The sequence below is a fragment of the Falco cherrug genome, chromosome 19 (genome assembly GCF_023634085.1).
Source record: "Falco cherrug isolate bFalChe1 chromosome 19, bFalChe1.pri, whole genome shotgun sequence".
Taxonomy (NCBI): Eukaryota; Metazoa; Chordata; class Aves; order Falconiformes; family Falconidae; genus Falco; species Falco cherrug.
The window spans coordinates 5,055,572-5,069,515 of NC_073715.1; the positions used below are offsets into that span (position 1 = coordinate 5,055,572).

The window sequence follows — 13,944 nt, forward strand, 5'->3', positions numbered from 1 at the left end:
GGGCAGCTGGCATTGAACAGCTGGGGTGAGGTGATGGATCGAGGGTGCTTGGCCCAGGGCCGACCCCCCTCCTCGCTGTTTTTTGGGGGGAAGAGTGTCGGGAGATGCTGCCCAGGGATGAGTGCTGCTGAGCGGGGGGGGGGGTCCTGCGGTGTGAAGGGACGCGCTGGGGCAGAGCAGCCCCATGGTGGGGGCTGCTGCGGGTAGGGCAGGTTTTAGGCGTGAAATGCCTTGGCGGACTCGGTCCGTGCCCGTTGAGGACTTGGAGGGGAGCAGCGTGGTGCGTTCCCGGCTGGGATGCAGGATGGGATCATGCAGGACGGCTGGCTGGAGGAGTCCTCGTGCCCTGGGCAGCTCTTCCAGGGGATCCGTCGGCGCGTGGCAGTTCCCGGCCGCGCTGGTGACAACAACTCTCACCGCGACTTCGAGCCAGCACCAGGGCAGCCGCCTGAGATTTGGTTGAATGTTTCCGAAAAAAAGAACCCCAAACCAACCACCGTTCCCTTTGTTCTTGAGACTTTACTTTCCCAACCTTCAATAAACGTACTGTCTCCGTATGGTTTTGTCAAACTCTTGTTCTACATCAAGTTTGGTTTTAAGGGCAGTCGGTGCCGCGGACCCTCGCCAGCGCCTCCGCCATCAGTAACCCACCCGCGGCGGGTTTGGGAACGGTTCCTGGTGAAGGGCTGGCGCTTGCTCCCCCCCCCCCGCCGCTGGTTTTGGAACCTCTCTTGGGGGCTGGTTGCTCCCGCCTTGGTGGGCTTTGCAGGGCATCCCTCGTTTAACCGGCAGGGAGCAAGGGGGGTCTTCCGCTGCCCCGGGATAACCGGGAAGGGACGGGCTGAGAGCCCGCGGGGGGGGCTCTGGGCCTCCTGGGACCACGCTGGTGTCCCTGGGGCTACCGGGAGCTTCAGCCTTCCCGAAGCCAAAGCACAAACCCCGCTCCCGTCCCCGCTCACCCCGCCGGAGGCCCGCAAACCCCCTCGGCGGCCCCGCTGCCGCCGCGCACACGTGGCGGCTTCCCGCCGCGCCGCCTCACGTGACTCCCGGGGGCGCGGCCCTTCCCTGCGGACTGACAGCTCGCGCGGCCAATCGCGCGCCGCACCGCCTCCGCGCCCTCGTCGGATTGGCGGCCGGGCGAACCAGTGAGGTGGCGGGGCGGGCGTACGGCGAGGCAGCAGGGAGGCCGGGGCGGCAGTGAGGTAAGATGGCGGCGGCGCCGCCCGCCCTCAGCGCGGTCCGCAGAGCCCTTCGTCGCGACGCCTGCGCCGTCCCCCGGGGCACCTTCACCCCGTACCGAGCGGGGACAGGGTTTCCATCCCGCCCTCCGCTCCGGTAGCGCTGTCCGGGCCCCCCTCGGGAGCTCCCCTCATGCCCGCCGCCCGCGGACAAAATGGCGGCGCCCGGGCAGCCGAGGGGCGCGACTGCGCATGCGCGGGAGCGGAGCGGGGCGGGTGGCGGAGCACGTGCGTGGGGGGCACCGGGGGGCACCGGCAGCAGGGATGGATACCGGGGGGCACCGGGAGCAGGGGCAGGCACTGGAGGGCACCGGCAGCAGGGATGGGTACCGGGGGGCACTGGCAGCAGGGATGGGCACCGGGAGTAGGGATGGGTACCGGGGGGCACCGGGAACAGGGCTGGCTACCGGGGGGCACCGGGAACAGGGATGGGCACCGGGAACAGGGATGGGCACCGGGGGGCACCGGCAGCAGTGATGGGCACCGGCAGCAGTGATGGGCACTGGGAGCAGGGATGGGTACCGGGGGGCACCGGCAGCAGTGGGGGGCAGCGGGCACAGGGGCGACCACTGAGGGGCACCAGCAGTACGGATGGGCACCGGGGGCCACCGGCATCAGGGATGGGCACCGGGAGACGCAGATGGGCACTGAGGAGCTGCCCCGGGGGGTTGTACTGGGATGAGAGGGTCGCGTACTGGTGCCGCACTGGGCGGGTGGGATCCTGTACTGGGCCCTGCGGAGCTGGTGGGCTGCGCACGGGGGGGAGGGGAGGGGCGCAGGATGGGGGGAGCTCTGGGCTGTGTGGAGCGGGGGGATCCCCGCAGGATTCCCCCACCGAGGAAGGGACCGGGGGGTGAGGGGTGGGCAGACGATGCCGTGGAGGGACGGGGTTTGTAGCGGGTGTTCGGGGGTCGGTGGGCTGCAAATGGGTGGGAGGGGGGTTCCCCGGGAGGGTGTGGAGCTGTGGGATTCAGGCACTGGGAGGAAAGGGTCCCATACTGGTGTGGGGAGGGTAGAGGGGTACCACTGGGACGTGTAACCCCCCCCCGCCCCGGCCACAATGCTGGCAGGCAGCAGCGCTTGGCGTGGCTGTGGCTGCTCGGTGCCTCAGGTGAGTGCAATATATTTAATTCTGTGCAGAAGTGGGGTTGCTGCGGAGCTCCAAGTTTCCTCAGGCGCTGGAAGAAACTGTCTTTACAGGAGCAACTTCATCTCCTGCCTGTTCAAGGGGGTTCAAAAGAGTTTTATTCTGCTGCGTTAGCAGATGTTGCTCCTCTTCGTCCATTTGTTTCGCTTCTTTTAACTGGTCTGCATCTTTCCAGCAGGTGTTGGCATGAACAGAATTCGGATCCATGTTTTGCCGTCAAGCCGAGGACGCCTTACTCCTGTGCCGCGGCCGCAGGAGCCCCTGTCGTGTGCCTTCACCCACCGCCAGTGCTCCCAGCCGCGGCTGGAGGGGCAGGAGTTTTGTCTTAAGCACATCCTTGAAGACAGGAGTGCCCCTTTCAAGCAGTGCAGCTATGTTTCAACAAAGAATGGAAAGCGGTGTCCCAACGCCGCGCCCAAACCGGAGAAGAAGGATGGGTGAGTACCTCTCTCTCTCCTGGTTCTCTGGTTCTGTACCGTATCGAGTTAAAAAGGGCAGGAGAATCCTTCTCCTGATTCAGGTGCCGCGCTTACGGCACCTCAGACAAGCGGCTCCCTCTTTCCGAAGCGTTTTTAAGCTAAAAAAAAAAAAAAAAAAAAAAAGATTCTGTCAGTTGTGGATGCTGCGTGGAGTTGTCTCTTGGTTCTGAAGGACTGTGGGGTTGCTGCCCTCTGCCATCGGAAGGTGGCTGCAGTGATCCAGGTCCTTTGTAAGAGCCGGAGATCTACCTCCGCTCAGCCCAGCGGCTTTAACTTGCTGCTGTCCGTTCCTACGGATAATCCTCAGCACAGATACTCCGGTTGTGTCTTGTCGTGGAGCTGATGACCTGGTTGTGCTTCCTGTTCTCTGAGGCCTTTCAAATGTTCTGACTGCTCTGGATGGAAAGACCTAGAACAGTTCTCGGCGTTCGGTCAGCAGATCAGCAGAGCGCAGTTTCCCTTATGGGAGCATCGATGCGCGTTTCGTTCTCGGAGGCTGTGGGGGTGCGGGCGCTGGTAGCCTTCAATTCTGCCCGTGGTCCTTCTGCAATAAAAAGCATCCGTCCGACGTGGGCCAGCGCGCTCTGCGTGGAAACTGAGAGTCTGGTGTTAATCTTTGGAAGCAGAGGAGCTCGCTTCAATGCCTTTAAATAAAAAAAAAACGCTTTTCTCTCCCTGCTGCTGTGCCGTGTGGCTGCCGGCTCCGGTGCCAGAGGTGACGTTTCAGCAGCGGTGTGTGGTCTGGGAGCCACTCGGGGCTCTCTGGCATTTCTGTGGTGTACCTGCAGCCAGCGGCTCGCTCTGCGAGAGAGGTGTGATGGGTCTGTGCTCTCCGGGTGCCAGGGAACGTTTCTCACTGTGTCGCTTGTTCGTTTTGCTGGCTGAGGGCTTGGAGTTATAACGAGCTTGTGATTTATTCCGGCAGCGCGTCGTTCTGCGCAGAGCATGCCCGTAGGAACGTTCTGGCGCTCCAAGCTCAAATGAAGAAGTCCAATCCTGGGCCCGTAAGCGAGACTCTCCTTTGCCAGCTCAGCTCTTACGCCAAAACGGAGCTGGGCTCCCAGACTGCAGAGAGCAGCCGCAGCGAAGCCAGTCGGATCCTGGGTAAGAATTGAAAACAAAAAAACTGGTGAGGGAGGACCCGGAGTTCTCTCTTCTGTGTGGAAATGCCAAGAGTGTTGTTTCTGAAGTGCGGTGGGGAAAAAAAAATCCCGGGGTCCGTGGGTAAAAGATGGTGTTCTGCAAATTCTGGCATGTCTCACCCGCCCCTGACCGTAGCCAGGTCACACTGCCAGGCCAAAATCCTGCAGGTTCTCTTCCCTCGCGCTCACAGAGTAGAAACGTTGGCTAGCTTCCCTCTTGGCTGGGTTAGTTCTAGCAATGCCTGTCAAACGCTGGCTCGGTGCTGAGCTTTCCATCTTTCAGGGTTGCTCAGTGGGGCCAGCTAGCCGTTTGTGGCTCCTAGGTAGGCAGGAGCGTCGCTCCACGGGAGCTGCGTGGTTTGGCTGCGCTGAGCTGGTGGGTTTCCTCTTGTTCCGTGTCCCTTGTTCACACCGTGCCAGGGAGAAGTCTTTTCTTGGCAAGAGGCAGAGCCAGTTCATCTCTGCGGCTGTGGAGCTGAGCTCCTGGGGTCTCCGGCTGTCCTGTGCCGCAGCAGCGAGCGCTGGGATGCAAGACGGTGTCTTATCGCTCGGGGTGACTTTGTCTTTTCAGATGAAGACAGCTGGAGCGATGGCGAGCAGGACCCTATCACGGTGGACCAGACGTGGCGAGGAGATCCCGACAGCGAGGCTGACAGCATCGATAGCGACCAGGAGGATCCCTTGAAGTAAGTTGGCTGCCGGCTGCTTGCAGACGTGTGGCGTGCGGAGCGTTCCGAGCTCAGCGGGACACCTGAGAAGATGCTGGTTACGTTCCTGGTGACGATATTAGCGGTGTTGCAGTTGGACTTTGGGCTTTGGTGAGTTTAGGCAGGGACGCTCGCACGTCTTGGACCTGGTGGTTCTTCTGGGAAGTGTTTGATGATCATCCTCCTTCAGTGTGGAGAGGCCCGTTTGGCAGCAGTCGCTGGGTGATGTCGGCTTCAAAAACCCACGCCATAAATGCAGTTTTTCTGCTCATCACCCATCAATCTGTGTCATTCAGCCCATGTTTCTGATAACATCTGTGTCCTTTGGTCAGGAGAACAGCCCCGAGGGACCCTGACAGGCTTCACCCTGTTTTTCTGGGTGTTTTTTCAGGCACGCTGGCGTGTACACGGCTGAGGAGGTGGCTTTGATCATGCGAGAGAAGCTGATCCGCCTGCAGTCTCTCTACATTGACCAGTTCAAACGACTCCAGCACCTTCTGAAGGAGAAGAAGCGCCGGTACCTGCACAGCCGCAAGGGAGAGCATGAAGCCATAGGCAAGTACCGGTACAGGTCGTCACCGATGCATATTCATCTGGCTGAGGGCACGGCGCTTCTCTCAACCACATCCAGAACGCTCTACATGAAAAAAAAAAAAACCAAACGATTTTTTTGCCCTTTGTAGAAGCAGGTTTCAGAGCAGTGCTGTCTCAGTAAGGCTGAGAATTAGCGAGGGACTGAAAACTCGGTTAGAGAAGGTATTTCTGTGGCTGGCCTCATGCCTGGAGATTCGTATCGTTTGGGTTAGAAAGGTTGCCGGATTTCTTTGCTCTTCAAAGTTCGCAGCGTTGTCAGGAAATGAGACTACAAAGTTAATTCTGAGACAAAAGTTCTTTTTTTTTGTATAGGATTTCCTGTTTTTCAGTTTGATAAACAAAACAAAAAAAAAAAATAAAATCGATTTCATCTCTAAGGTCCTGTCTGTATCGGCAGGAGTTTGTTTCGGTTGGTTACACCCGTGCTGCTGTAATGACATACTCCCTCCTCAGCACTGATGCAGCTTTCCCTTGCAAAAGCACTTTTGCCTCGCTTGAATTTCGCCCTGGACAGAACTGGGGCTCTCGGAGGGAGAAGTTTGTACTTCAGAGAGGCAGAACCGGGCGGTGTAACGAGTATGGCAGTGCAAAGAAGCTTTCTCTAGCGTAGTCTTAGAATAGCTCATCCTGGAAAATGGCATAATAGAGCTCGGTCCCAAGTAAAAATAACTGGAAGTTTGGGTACATAACAATTTTGTAGAACTCTTTTTTAGCAAACCGGTAATAGAAAAGCAGATCCCGAGCGTTGCCCTGTAATTACAGCTGGGAGTGCTTACAGGAAGCTTCCAGAACTTGCATGGGAGCAAGCTGAAAATTGACAAAACTTCTGCCTGCAGAAATCGCAATAGGCTTTTGAGCGGCCAAATTATTTGAAACGAAGTTTTAAAAGTACTCTTGTCGGCCAATTGTTCGAAACGAAGTTTTAAAAGTACCCTTGCCGGCCCAAGCGCTCCTGATGCGCGCGGAGACGTTGGGATAAATTTCGGGTTGGAATCTCCTTTGTCATCTTCTTGTGTAACCAGAAGATGAGTTTCCTGTTTATACACGCCGTTCTCACTCCTCGTTCACTCTGTGCATCGACATCTGTCTCACTAGTCAGCGGCTGGAGCTCTCGACAGCTCATTTTGGCTCTGGGTACCAAAAAAAAAAAAATTAAAAAAAAAAAAAAAAAAAAAGGAAGGGACGTGTCAGGTGGGGTGGTGTTTTCTGACCCCTCCCTGGCTCCCCCGCAGGCAGCAGCCTTCTGACAGGCCCCGAGGGGCTGATGGCCAAGGAGCGTGAGAACCTGAAACGCCCAAGTGTTTGCGCCGCTACCGGCAACGCTACGGCGTGGAGGCCTGCTCCACCGGCAGCTGAAGGAGCGCAGGATGCTGGCGGGACCGACGGCGCTGCTCAGCAGGTAGGTACGCCCCGTGCGTGGCTGGGGGGTGGTTGGAGTTCCAGCCTTGCCTGGAAGCCAGGTCTCGCCTCTCCTCCCTTCCTGGGAGCGATCCCGGCTCAGGTTTGCTCTTTCCCTGCTGGATTGTCCCTTGTCACACCCTTTCTGCAAGGATCTGGTCCTGGACAGCACCCTGGGTATCCACAAAGCATCAGGTGTTCCTGGAGTCATATTAAATGGCCCCCCCAGGCTTCTAAAGGGGTGCCCAGACTGCTAAATGGGCACCAAAACTAGAGAAATTCAGGTGTGGGGTTGGAGAATTTTCCATTTTGAAAGGGAGGGCTCAGTACCCAATATACCCTGACTTTTTGACGCTGAAAAAAACATCTGGAAAATTCTCCTTGTGAAACCCAGATTCCTCCTAGACCTGTGGGGACCAAAAGGCAGGCCCCTTCGCGTCACGCATCATTCCAAATGGGAAGCTGTGTGCAGCCTTTCTTGTAACTCTTTTTAAAATTCAAAGCGTTCCATTAACTGGCTCCTGAAAGTTGAAAGATAAGTCCGAGCCGCCTCGTTCTTTGGGACGTACTCCTGAGGTGAAGTTCTTCCTGTTGAAATTGAGTTCGTGCCACCTTATCTCAGCTCGGTTTAAGAAAAGCTTGAATGAGAAGGACGTAACGAGGAGCTGGGCTCTGCTGAAGTGGAACTGAGAGTTTGGTCTTGGCGTGTTTTGAAAGCAGGACGAAAGTGTTGTGTAGCCCGGGGGGTTTCTCTGGAGGAGAGCTGGACGGCTCTCCAGAGCTCTCGGCTCTTCTCTTGGACTTGCAGGCGCACACCACCCGCTCCAGCCAGAGGTGCTTGGCCTTTGTTGACGACGTCCGATGCTCCAACCAGTCCCTCCCGATGACCAGGCACTGCCTTACGCGTATCCTTTGATCTGCCTGGGCTCTTGGGCTGCTCTCCTGACTCTTTGCTGGCAGCTCGAGGTGGGTCTCTGCTCTTCTCGGCCCTAAATCAAGGCCACCGGTTTGCCGTAGCCGGTGGTTTCAAACAGGAGCCCAGAGGAACAGTCTCCCCGTCTGTTGGCGCTCCCAGCCCGGTGGAACGACCGATTCGTGCGGGAGCGACAAAGGGCTGCGCTTGCTGCCTCCTCCGCCCCGGGAGGTCCCACCGCAGCCCTCCTGCGGGATGTTGGCCGAGCCAGAGCATCCAAACTGCGCGGCCAGTTCATTTGGAAGTGACAAGGGAACCTCACGAAGCCTGAGGGAGGCACGAGCTGGTTTCTGGCTGTATTGGAGGAGGGTAGAAGCTTGGCTGCAGGTGCTGGGTGCCAGCAGCCCCCCCCGAGCAGGGTGTTGGTAGGAGTCCTGCCCTGAGGGATGTGCGTAGGGAGGGCTGGCTGGCTGCTGAAGCATGTGCTCAGTGATTTTTTTTTTTAATTTTTTTTTTTTTTTTTTTTTTTTTTTTTGGGAGGATCTGAATGGGAGAGGAGTTCCTAGGCTGTTCGGGGCTGCCACAGAGCAGCTCGGTCTCCTTTGACCCCTTGAGAGGTTGGCACAGCCTCGAGCTCTTCAATTCCCTGAAACTGCCTCAGCTTTTGGAGAGCCAGCACTGAAATTTCCACTGGGGTCCCCCCTCAGCTCAGGGATCGCCACCCAAACGTGGGATCCACGAACCGAATGTTGCCCTAGGTGCGTCTGTACAACTCCTTGTCCAACTTGGGGTTGGATGGACGTGTCCAGGAGCAGATTTGGATCGTGGTGGAGCTGCGTGAGCAGCTGTGGCTGGGGTGAGTCAGGAGAAGCTCCGGTGCTAGGTCCCAGAGCAGAACTGGCAGCCAGGGGGAGGATGAGCTCTTCGTTTTGTTTGAGCTCTTCGTTTTGTTTTGTTGCTGAAGTTGGCAGGCTCGACCCCAGCTATGCACGGGGAGAAGCCCAGGGAGCAGGAAGCTGCCTTTGTTTCTCTCTAGTGACCGTATACTTCAAAATAAAGACAGGATAAATAACCCCTAAAACAGTTTGAGCGAGTTGCTGTTTGCAGCTGGCTCGCTTTGAGCAGGCGGGCCAAGAAGGGAGTGGAAAAAGCGAGGTTTGATTTCCTTACGTCTGAGCTGTCAGCTGACTTTCACTGACACAAACAAGATTTTACTTGGGTCAGCCCTGCCGAGCCGATAACATCTGCAATCTGCTCTGCTTTGTGCATTGTCGGGGAGGCTCTTGGCCTTTGTTTGCTTTTCAGGAGCTGGATTGTTTGTGACAATGCGTAAAGGGACCTGAACCCAGCTGGGCTGTTGGGCTCCAGGTGGAGCACGTGATTTTTGTCATCTTGGCAATCTCTGCTTTTTGGCTACCGATAAAGTCGGTGCTTGATCAGGGAGTCATTCAGAGAGATTAAAAATCTGGCTTCCCCACCCTGCTGTTCATACAGAGACGCTTTCCTCACCGCATCTGCCCTCGAGTGTCTGAGAGATTTGGTTCCTCTGGGCTGGGCTCCCCGGTAGCGTTGCTGCTAGCCCAGATGATGGGCTCCCCAATAATCGGTTGGGAAGTTGTTTGGGTGCCTTCACAGCTGCCTCGCTGCAGGGAGGGAGGGATAAATGAGAAACCTGGGGTGGCTTAAGAAATTGGGTTAAACTTGGTGCCTTTTGCCTGTTGCTGGGGGGTTGGAAGCCTGGGGGGGGTGGGAGGTCCTCTCCCATGTTGTGCAAAGAGGAAAAGTGCGGCGTGAAGCCCCCAAAACAGCGGGGCAGTTCTTTGGGTGGTTTGCTATCAATATACCTGACCTGAAAAGCTTGATCCACACCTGAAACCTGCTTTGGCTCCAGCTCTGAATTGTGTCACCGAGCGAGCGGAGCCGGGGACGGCCTCCACGCAGGTGACAGATCTCGGCTGTTCCTTGCAGCAGTAAGTAGAAACGTCACGACTCGTCAGTAAAAGTTGGGGTTTTTTTGCGGACACCCTCGCGCAGCCTCAGCGGTGGGTCCCTCTGTAGTTTCACAGGGCCTCTGGGTGGAGGAGGGGATTTGGTGGATCCTCTCTGCTGGTGGATTTCTCCGCGAGCACGGTGCATGCAATCAGAGCAGAGTTTCTGTTTGTGATTAAAGGCAGGAAATCCCATTTACACCCTCTGGCAGGAATAGGTTTTCCCATTGGGAAGGAAAAATGCACTGGGAAGATAGAAATAGCGGAACTAAACTCCTGGCTGTGGAAAAAGCATTGTGTGTGCTCGTATCTCTGCTGCCTGGTCGATGTTAAGGCTTGTGCAGATGGATGTCTGCAAATAAAAAGTAAGCCTGTGCGTTGGGTAATGTCTTCCATCTGAGGATCTGCGAGTGCTTTACAGGGATCCAGCTCCATCTCCCAGCCCCCACTGAGAGGCTCTCGCTCTTGTCCCCATTTTCCATCCCGCAAGTAACGGCAGCGGGCAGTCGGGGTGCGATTCTGAAGCCTGGACTCTTGGCCTCGGGAGAAAAAAAAAAATAACGTGTGGGGTTTTTAACACTGTTTTCTGGAGCAGGGGGGGGAATATTTCTACCTCTGGATCTGTGTCCGTAGCTTTGCAGGTTTCCCTTGACCCAAATCTTCCCAGATATCTGCCAGGACACTAACCAGACTCTGTTTAAGCCGTGTCAAGGCTCCGAGGAAGTGCCCTGCAACAAGCCGGTTCCCGTCAGCCTCTCCGAGGATCCGTGCTGTCCGCTCCATCTCCGCTTGCCTCCGCAGATGTACGTCCCCGAGCAGGTCCTGGCTGTCCCCGAGGAACTGGAAGCTGCCCCCACGGACCTGTACTTGAGCGCCGCTGAGCTCCAGCCCACGGAGAGCTTGCCCCTGGAGTTCAGTGATGTAAGTTGGGCAGGGTGCTTTAGGGAGAGGTGGGCACACAACGTGTCCTGCGGAAAAAATTACCCTGAATATTGCTGGTTTCATCCCATACCGTCAAGTTGCACTGAAATAACTCCGCTGCAGCGCAGCAGACTCGGTGCTCTCGATGTGGAGGACGCTTGGACATCATGTAAATCACTGCCTCCCCAGCACAGATAGCATAGAATTATTTTTATTCTTGCTGGCCCTGAATATTGCTGATTCCATCCCATACCGTGAAGTCGCACTGAAATAACTCCGCTGCAGCGCAGCAGACCCAGTGCTTTTGATCTGGAGAACGCTTGGACATCGTGTAAATCACTGCCTCCCCAGCACAGATAATGTAAAACTATTTTTATTCTTGCTGGCCCTGAATATTGCTGGTTTCATCCCATACCGTGAAGTCGCACCGAAATAACTCCGCTGCAGCGCAGCAGACCCGGCGCTCCCGATGTGGAGGACGCTTGGATATCATGTAAATCACTGCCTCCCCAGCACAGATAATGTAGAATTATTTTTATTCTTGCTGGCTTGGGGAAGAAGAGTCTCTTGAAAAACGTGCAGGAATGCAAAAGGTTTGGGAGGTGTTTGTTTCCCTAGGATTGGCAACTGCGCCTTTCGAAGGACCATGCTCTCATTTCAGTCGGTATTTAGGGGCTTTTTAAAAAGAGGATTCTTTTTTTTTTTTTTTTTTCCTTTTTTTTTTCCTTTTTTTTTTTCCCCCCCCCCACTTCTCTCCCGTGAGGAATACATGAGGATTTTAATCCCCGGATTATTCTGATGACCTGCATGTATGTTAAGCCTACATGCTTAAATCCTCTGAAATTTGTTTAAACGACAACAACAACAAAAAAAAAAAAATTACCACGGTCATTTGGAGCCGCTCGTCTGAACGAGGTATCACTTGCTCTAGTGTTTGGATGCTCCTGAGATTCTCGAGCACTGCGATTGGGGGAGGGGGCGGGGGGGGGGGGGCAAATGTCAACAGCTTTAGAGTGGGGGAGGGATGGCCCAGCAGCGTTGGCATCCCAGGGATGGCAGCAGCCACGGCTTTGAACGCAGCAGAGCAAGTGCTGCTGCTGGGTCAGGTCAGGCTGGACCCAGCACCCCTGGGGTCGAGGGAATTCTCCTGCCTTCGGTGGGCTTCAGAGATCCCAGCCCCCCTTCCCGTGGGGCCGCTCTCTCTGAAAACAGCCTTTGTGGGTGGGTTTGGTTGGGTTTTTTTAGGTTCACGATGATTGAGGGAACGGTTTCTCCCCCAGCCTCTCCTTCGAGAGGGTCCCCCGCTCTGCGCAGTGCTTTCGGGGTGCTTCAGGCAGGAATCCTGAATGTTTCAGGCAGGATCTGAACGGCAGCCCCCCTGGGAGAGCCCAGGATCGGAGGGACTCGGAGCTACGGCGGCGTACGGCCGCGTAGGGCATCTGTGGTTTATCTTGCGTCAGGCTGGGTTGGTAGAGTCGCAGGCATCTTGCCTCGATGGCAAAACACCCTCCAAAGCCAAACCCGATCCTGTCCTCTTTTAACAACAATAGCTTTGCAGGAATCCCAGCCTCTGGCGTCAGCAGCGCTCTCCACGCACGCAGCAGCCGGCAGCGAGCAGGGCGGACGGAGAAGCGAGCCCAGGGACTGTCCACACCAATGTGTTGTGTCAGGGCAAAAAAAAAAAAAAAAAAAAGGCTTGTGTGAAATCTTGGGGAGAGGGGTGACTGCTCCGGGTGCCCCGAGGAGAGCAGGATTGGACCCTTTCACGGCCCTCCTGGCTGCTGCGGGGATGCTGCTGGGGCAGCACATCACACTGGGCTCCAGACCTTGTGCCTCACGCCTTGTTTTCAGCGGGAGCGCGGCGCTGCCAGCCTGGATCACGCCGTTCTGGGAGGAGAAGGCTCCTGGGATTGTGGTCCCGGCCGCTGAGGCCGGTGGTCCCGGTGGCATCGTGGCTGCTGCTCTGCCTTCCTCCTCCGGTGCCTGCGGAGGGGTCTGCTGCCCGCTCCTGCCCCGCTGATGAGCCGTTCCCGGTGTTTTCTTTCCTAGGACTTGGACGTGGTGGGCGATGGTATGCCGTGTCCCCCGTCCCCTCTGCTCTTTGATCCATCTGTGGCCCTCGACCAGTCCCTCAGAGACGTCGCCGAAGCCCCCATAGATATCCTGGCCCTGGAGGAACCTTCCCACCCGGGCATCCCCCCGCAGACAGTGCCGACAGACCGGGGCGGCTCCTCCGCTCACGTCTTCTCCTTGGCCACCGAGCCACCAGCCGAGCTGCCCACACAGGTACAGCCAGGACATCACCGGGGGGGTCCCAGGGGGGCAGAAGTCCCCGTTTTTCCCTCCCCAGCCACGCAGCTGGGCCCTGGTGGGTTGCCCCGTGCTGCCCCATGGTCTGGATGATGTTCGGAGTGTCAGGGGGGTGGCAGCCGGAGCCTGTCCCCAGGCAGGGAGAGGAGGACGAGGGGTCGCCGCCTTCGTGGGTGGCTGGGTGCCACCCTCTTGCTGGACGTGGGGTGGGTGGCGTGGGAGCTCTCTGGGATGCGGTGGGGATGGGGTGGGGATGGCTCGCAGGCTGGGGACTGCCCGCTGGGGGAAGCCCCTTGTCTCCCAGCTGGGGATTTGAAGGGGAGCTGTCATCTGGGGGGCTTCTGCTTGTCATCTGGGGGGCTTTTGCTTGTCATCTTGGAGCTTCTAGCTTCTGCTTGTCATCTTGGGGCTTCTGCTTTCTCCTGGAGTCTGGGTTTTGACTTGGAACTTGTTCCTCCTGTCGCACCTGGAGCTGGTGGCCGGCTCGGGATGTGCCCGCAGGGTGTTGTCTTTGGAGATGTCAGCAGCCACTCGGTCCTGCGTCCCTCTCACCCCTCCAGCACTGTCCCTGCCATCCGGGAGCTGAGTATTTGGGGTGGGGGGACCCCAGCCCTAGAGCAGGCATCCCCCAGGCCCTGAATGAAGGCCACCGGTTTGCCGTAGCCGGTGGTTTCAAGCAGGAGCCCAGAGGAACCGTCTCCCGGTCTGTTGGCGCTCCCAGCCCGGTGGAACGGCCAATTCGTGCGGGAGCGACAACGGCTGCCGTTTGCCTTCGCCTCGGCCTGGCCACGTCCCCCTGCCACCAGCCCACCGTCCTTTTTCTGTCCCCCACAGAGTCCCCTGCCGCTGGCAGCGTGTCGACCGGCGCCCAGGGACAACAGGCGGCCGGAGGATGCCGTCACCTCTGCCCAGCCCCGCGGAGCGGCCGCCAACGGGAGCCTGGAGCCGGCGTCCGTGAGCTGAGACCGGCAGCACGTGGCGTCTCTCCGCTCCCTTGGCCATCTCCGGTGCCGGTGGAGCCCAGCGGTGGGACACGGGTGGCAACCTGCAGGCACCGGTGTCCTTGCCCCGGCACCGGTGTCCTTGCCCCGGCACCGGTGTCCTTGC

General features: G+C 57.6%; 1 protein-coding gene and 1 non-coding gene across 2 annotated transcripts; both read left to right on the forward strand.

The window, feature by feature from the left end:
- Positions 1-2,563: 2,563 nt before the first annotated feature.
- Positions 2,564-13,944, forward strand: KANSL2 (KAT8 regulatory NSL complex subunit 2). The gene is given in 12 exon segments (XM_055696928.1): positions 2,564-2,822; positions 3,790-3,968; positions 4,578-4,692; positions 5,105-5,272; positions 6,544-6,599; positions 6,602-6,640; positions 6,643-6,683; positions 6,686-6,706; positions 7,514-7,610; positions 10,274-10,527; positions 12,577-12,813; positions 13,672-13,944. Coding segments are annotated over 12 exon segments (1,587 nt in total). The 5' UTR covers positions 2,564-2,571; the 3' UTR covers positions 13,801-13,944.
- LOC129734350 (small nucleolar RNA SNORA2/SNORA34 family) lies at positions 13,467-13,595 on the forward strand. Its single transcript, XR_008729966.1, has one exon. It is a non-coding gene; the product is annotated as a small nucleolar RNA SNORA2/SNORA34 family (small nucleolar RNA).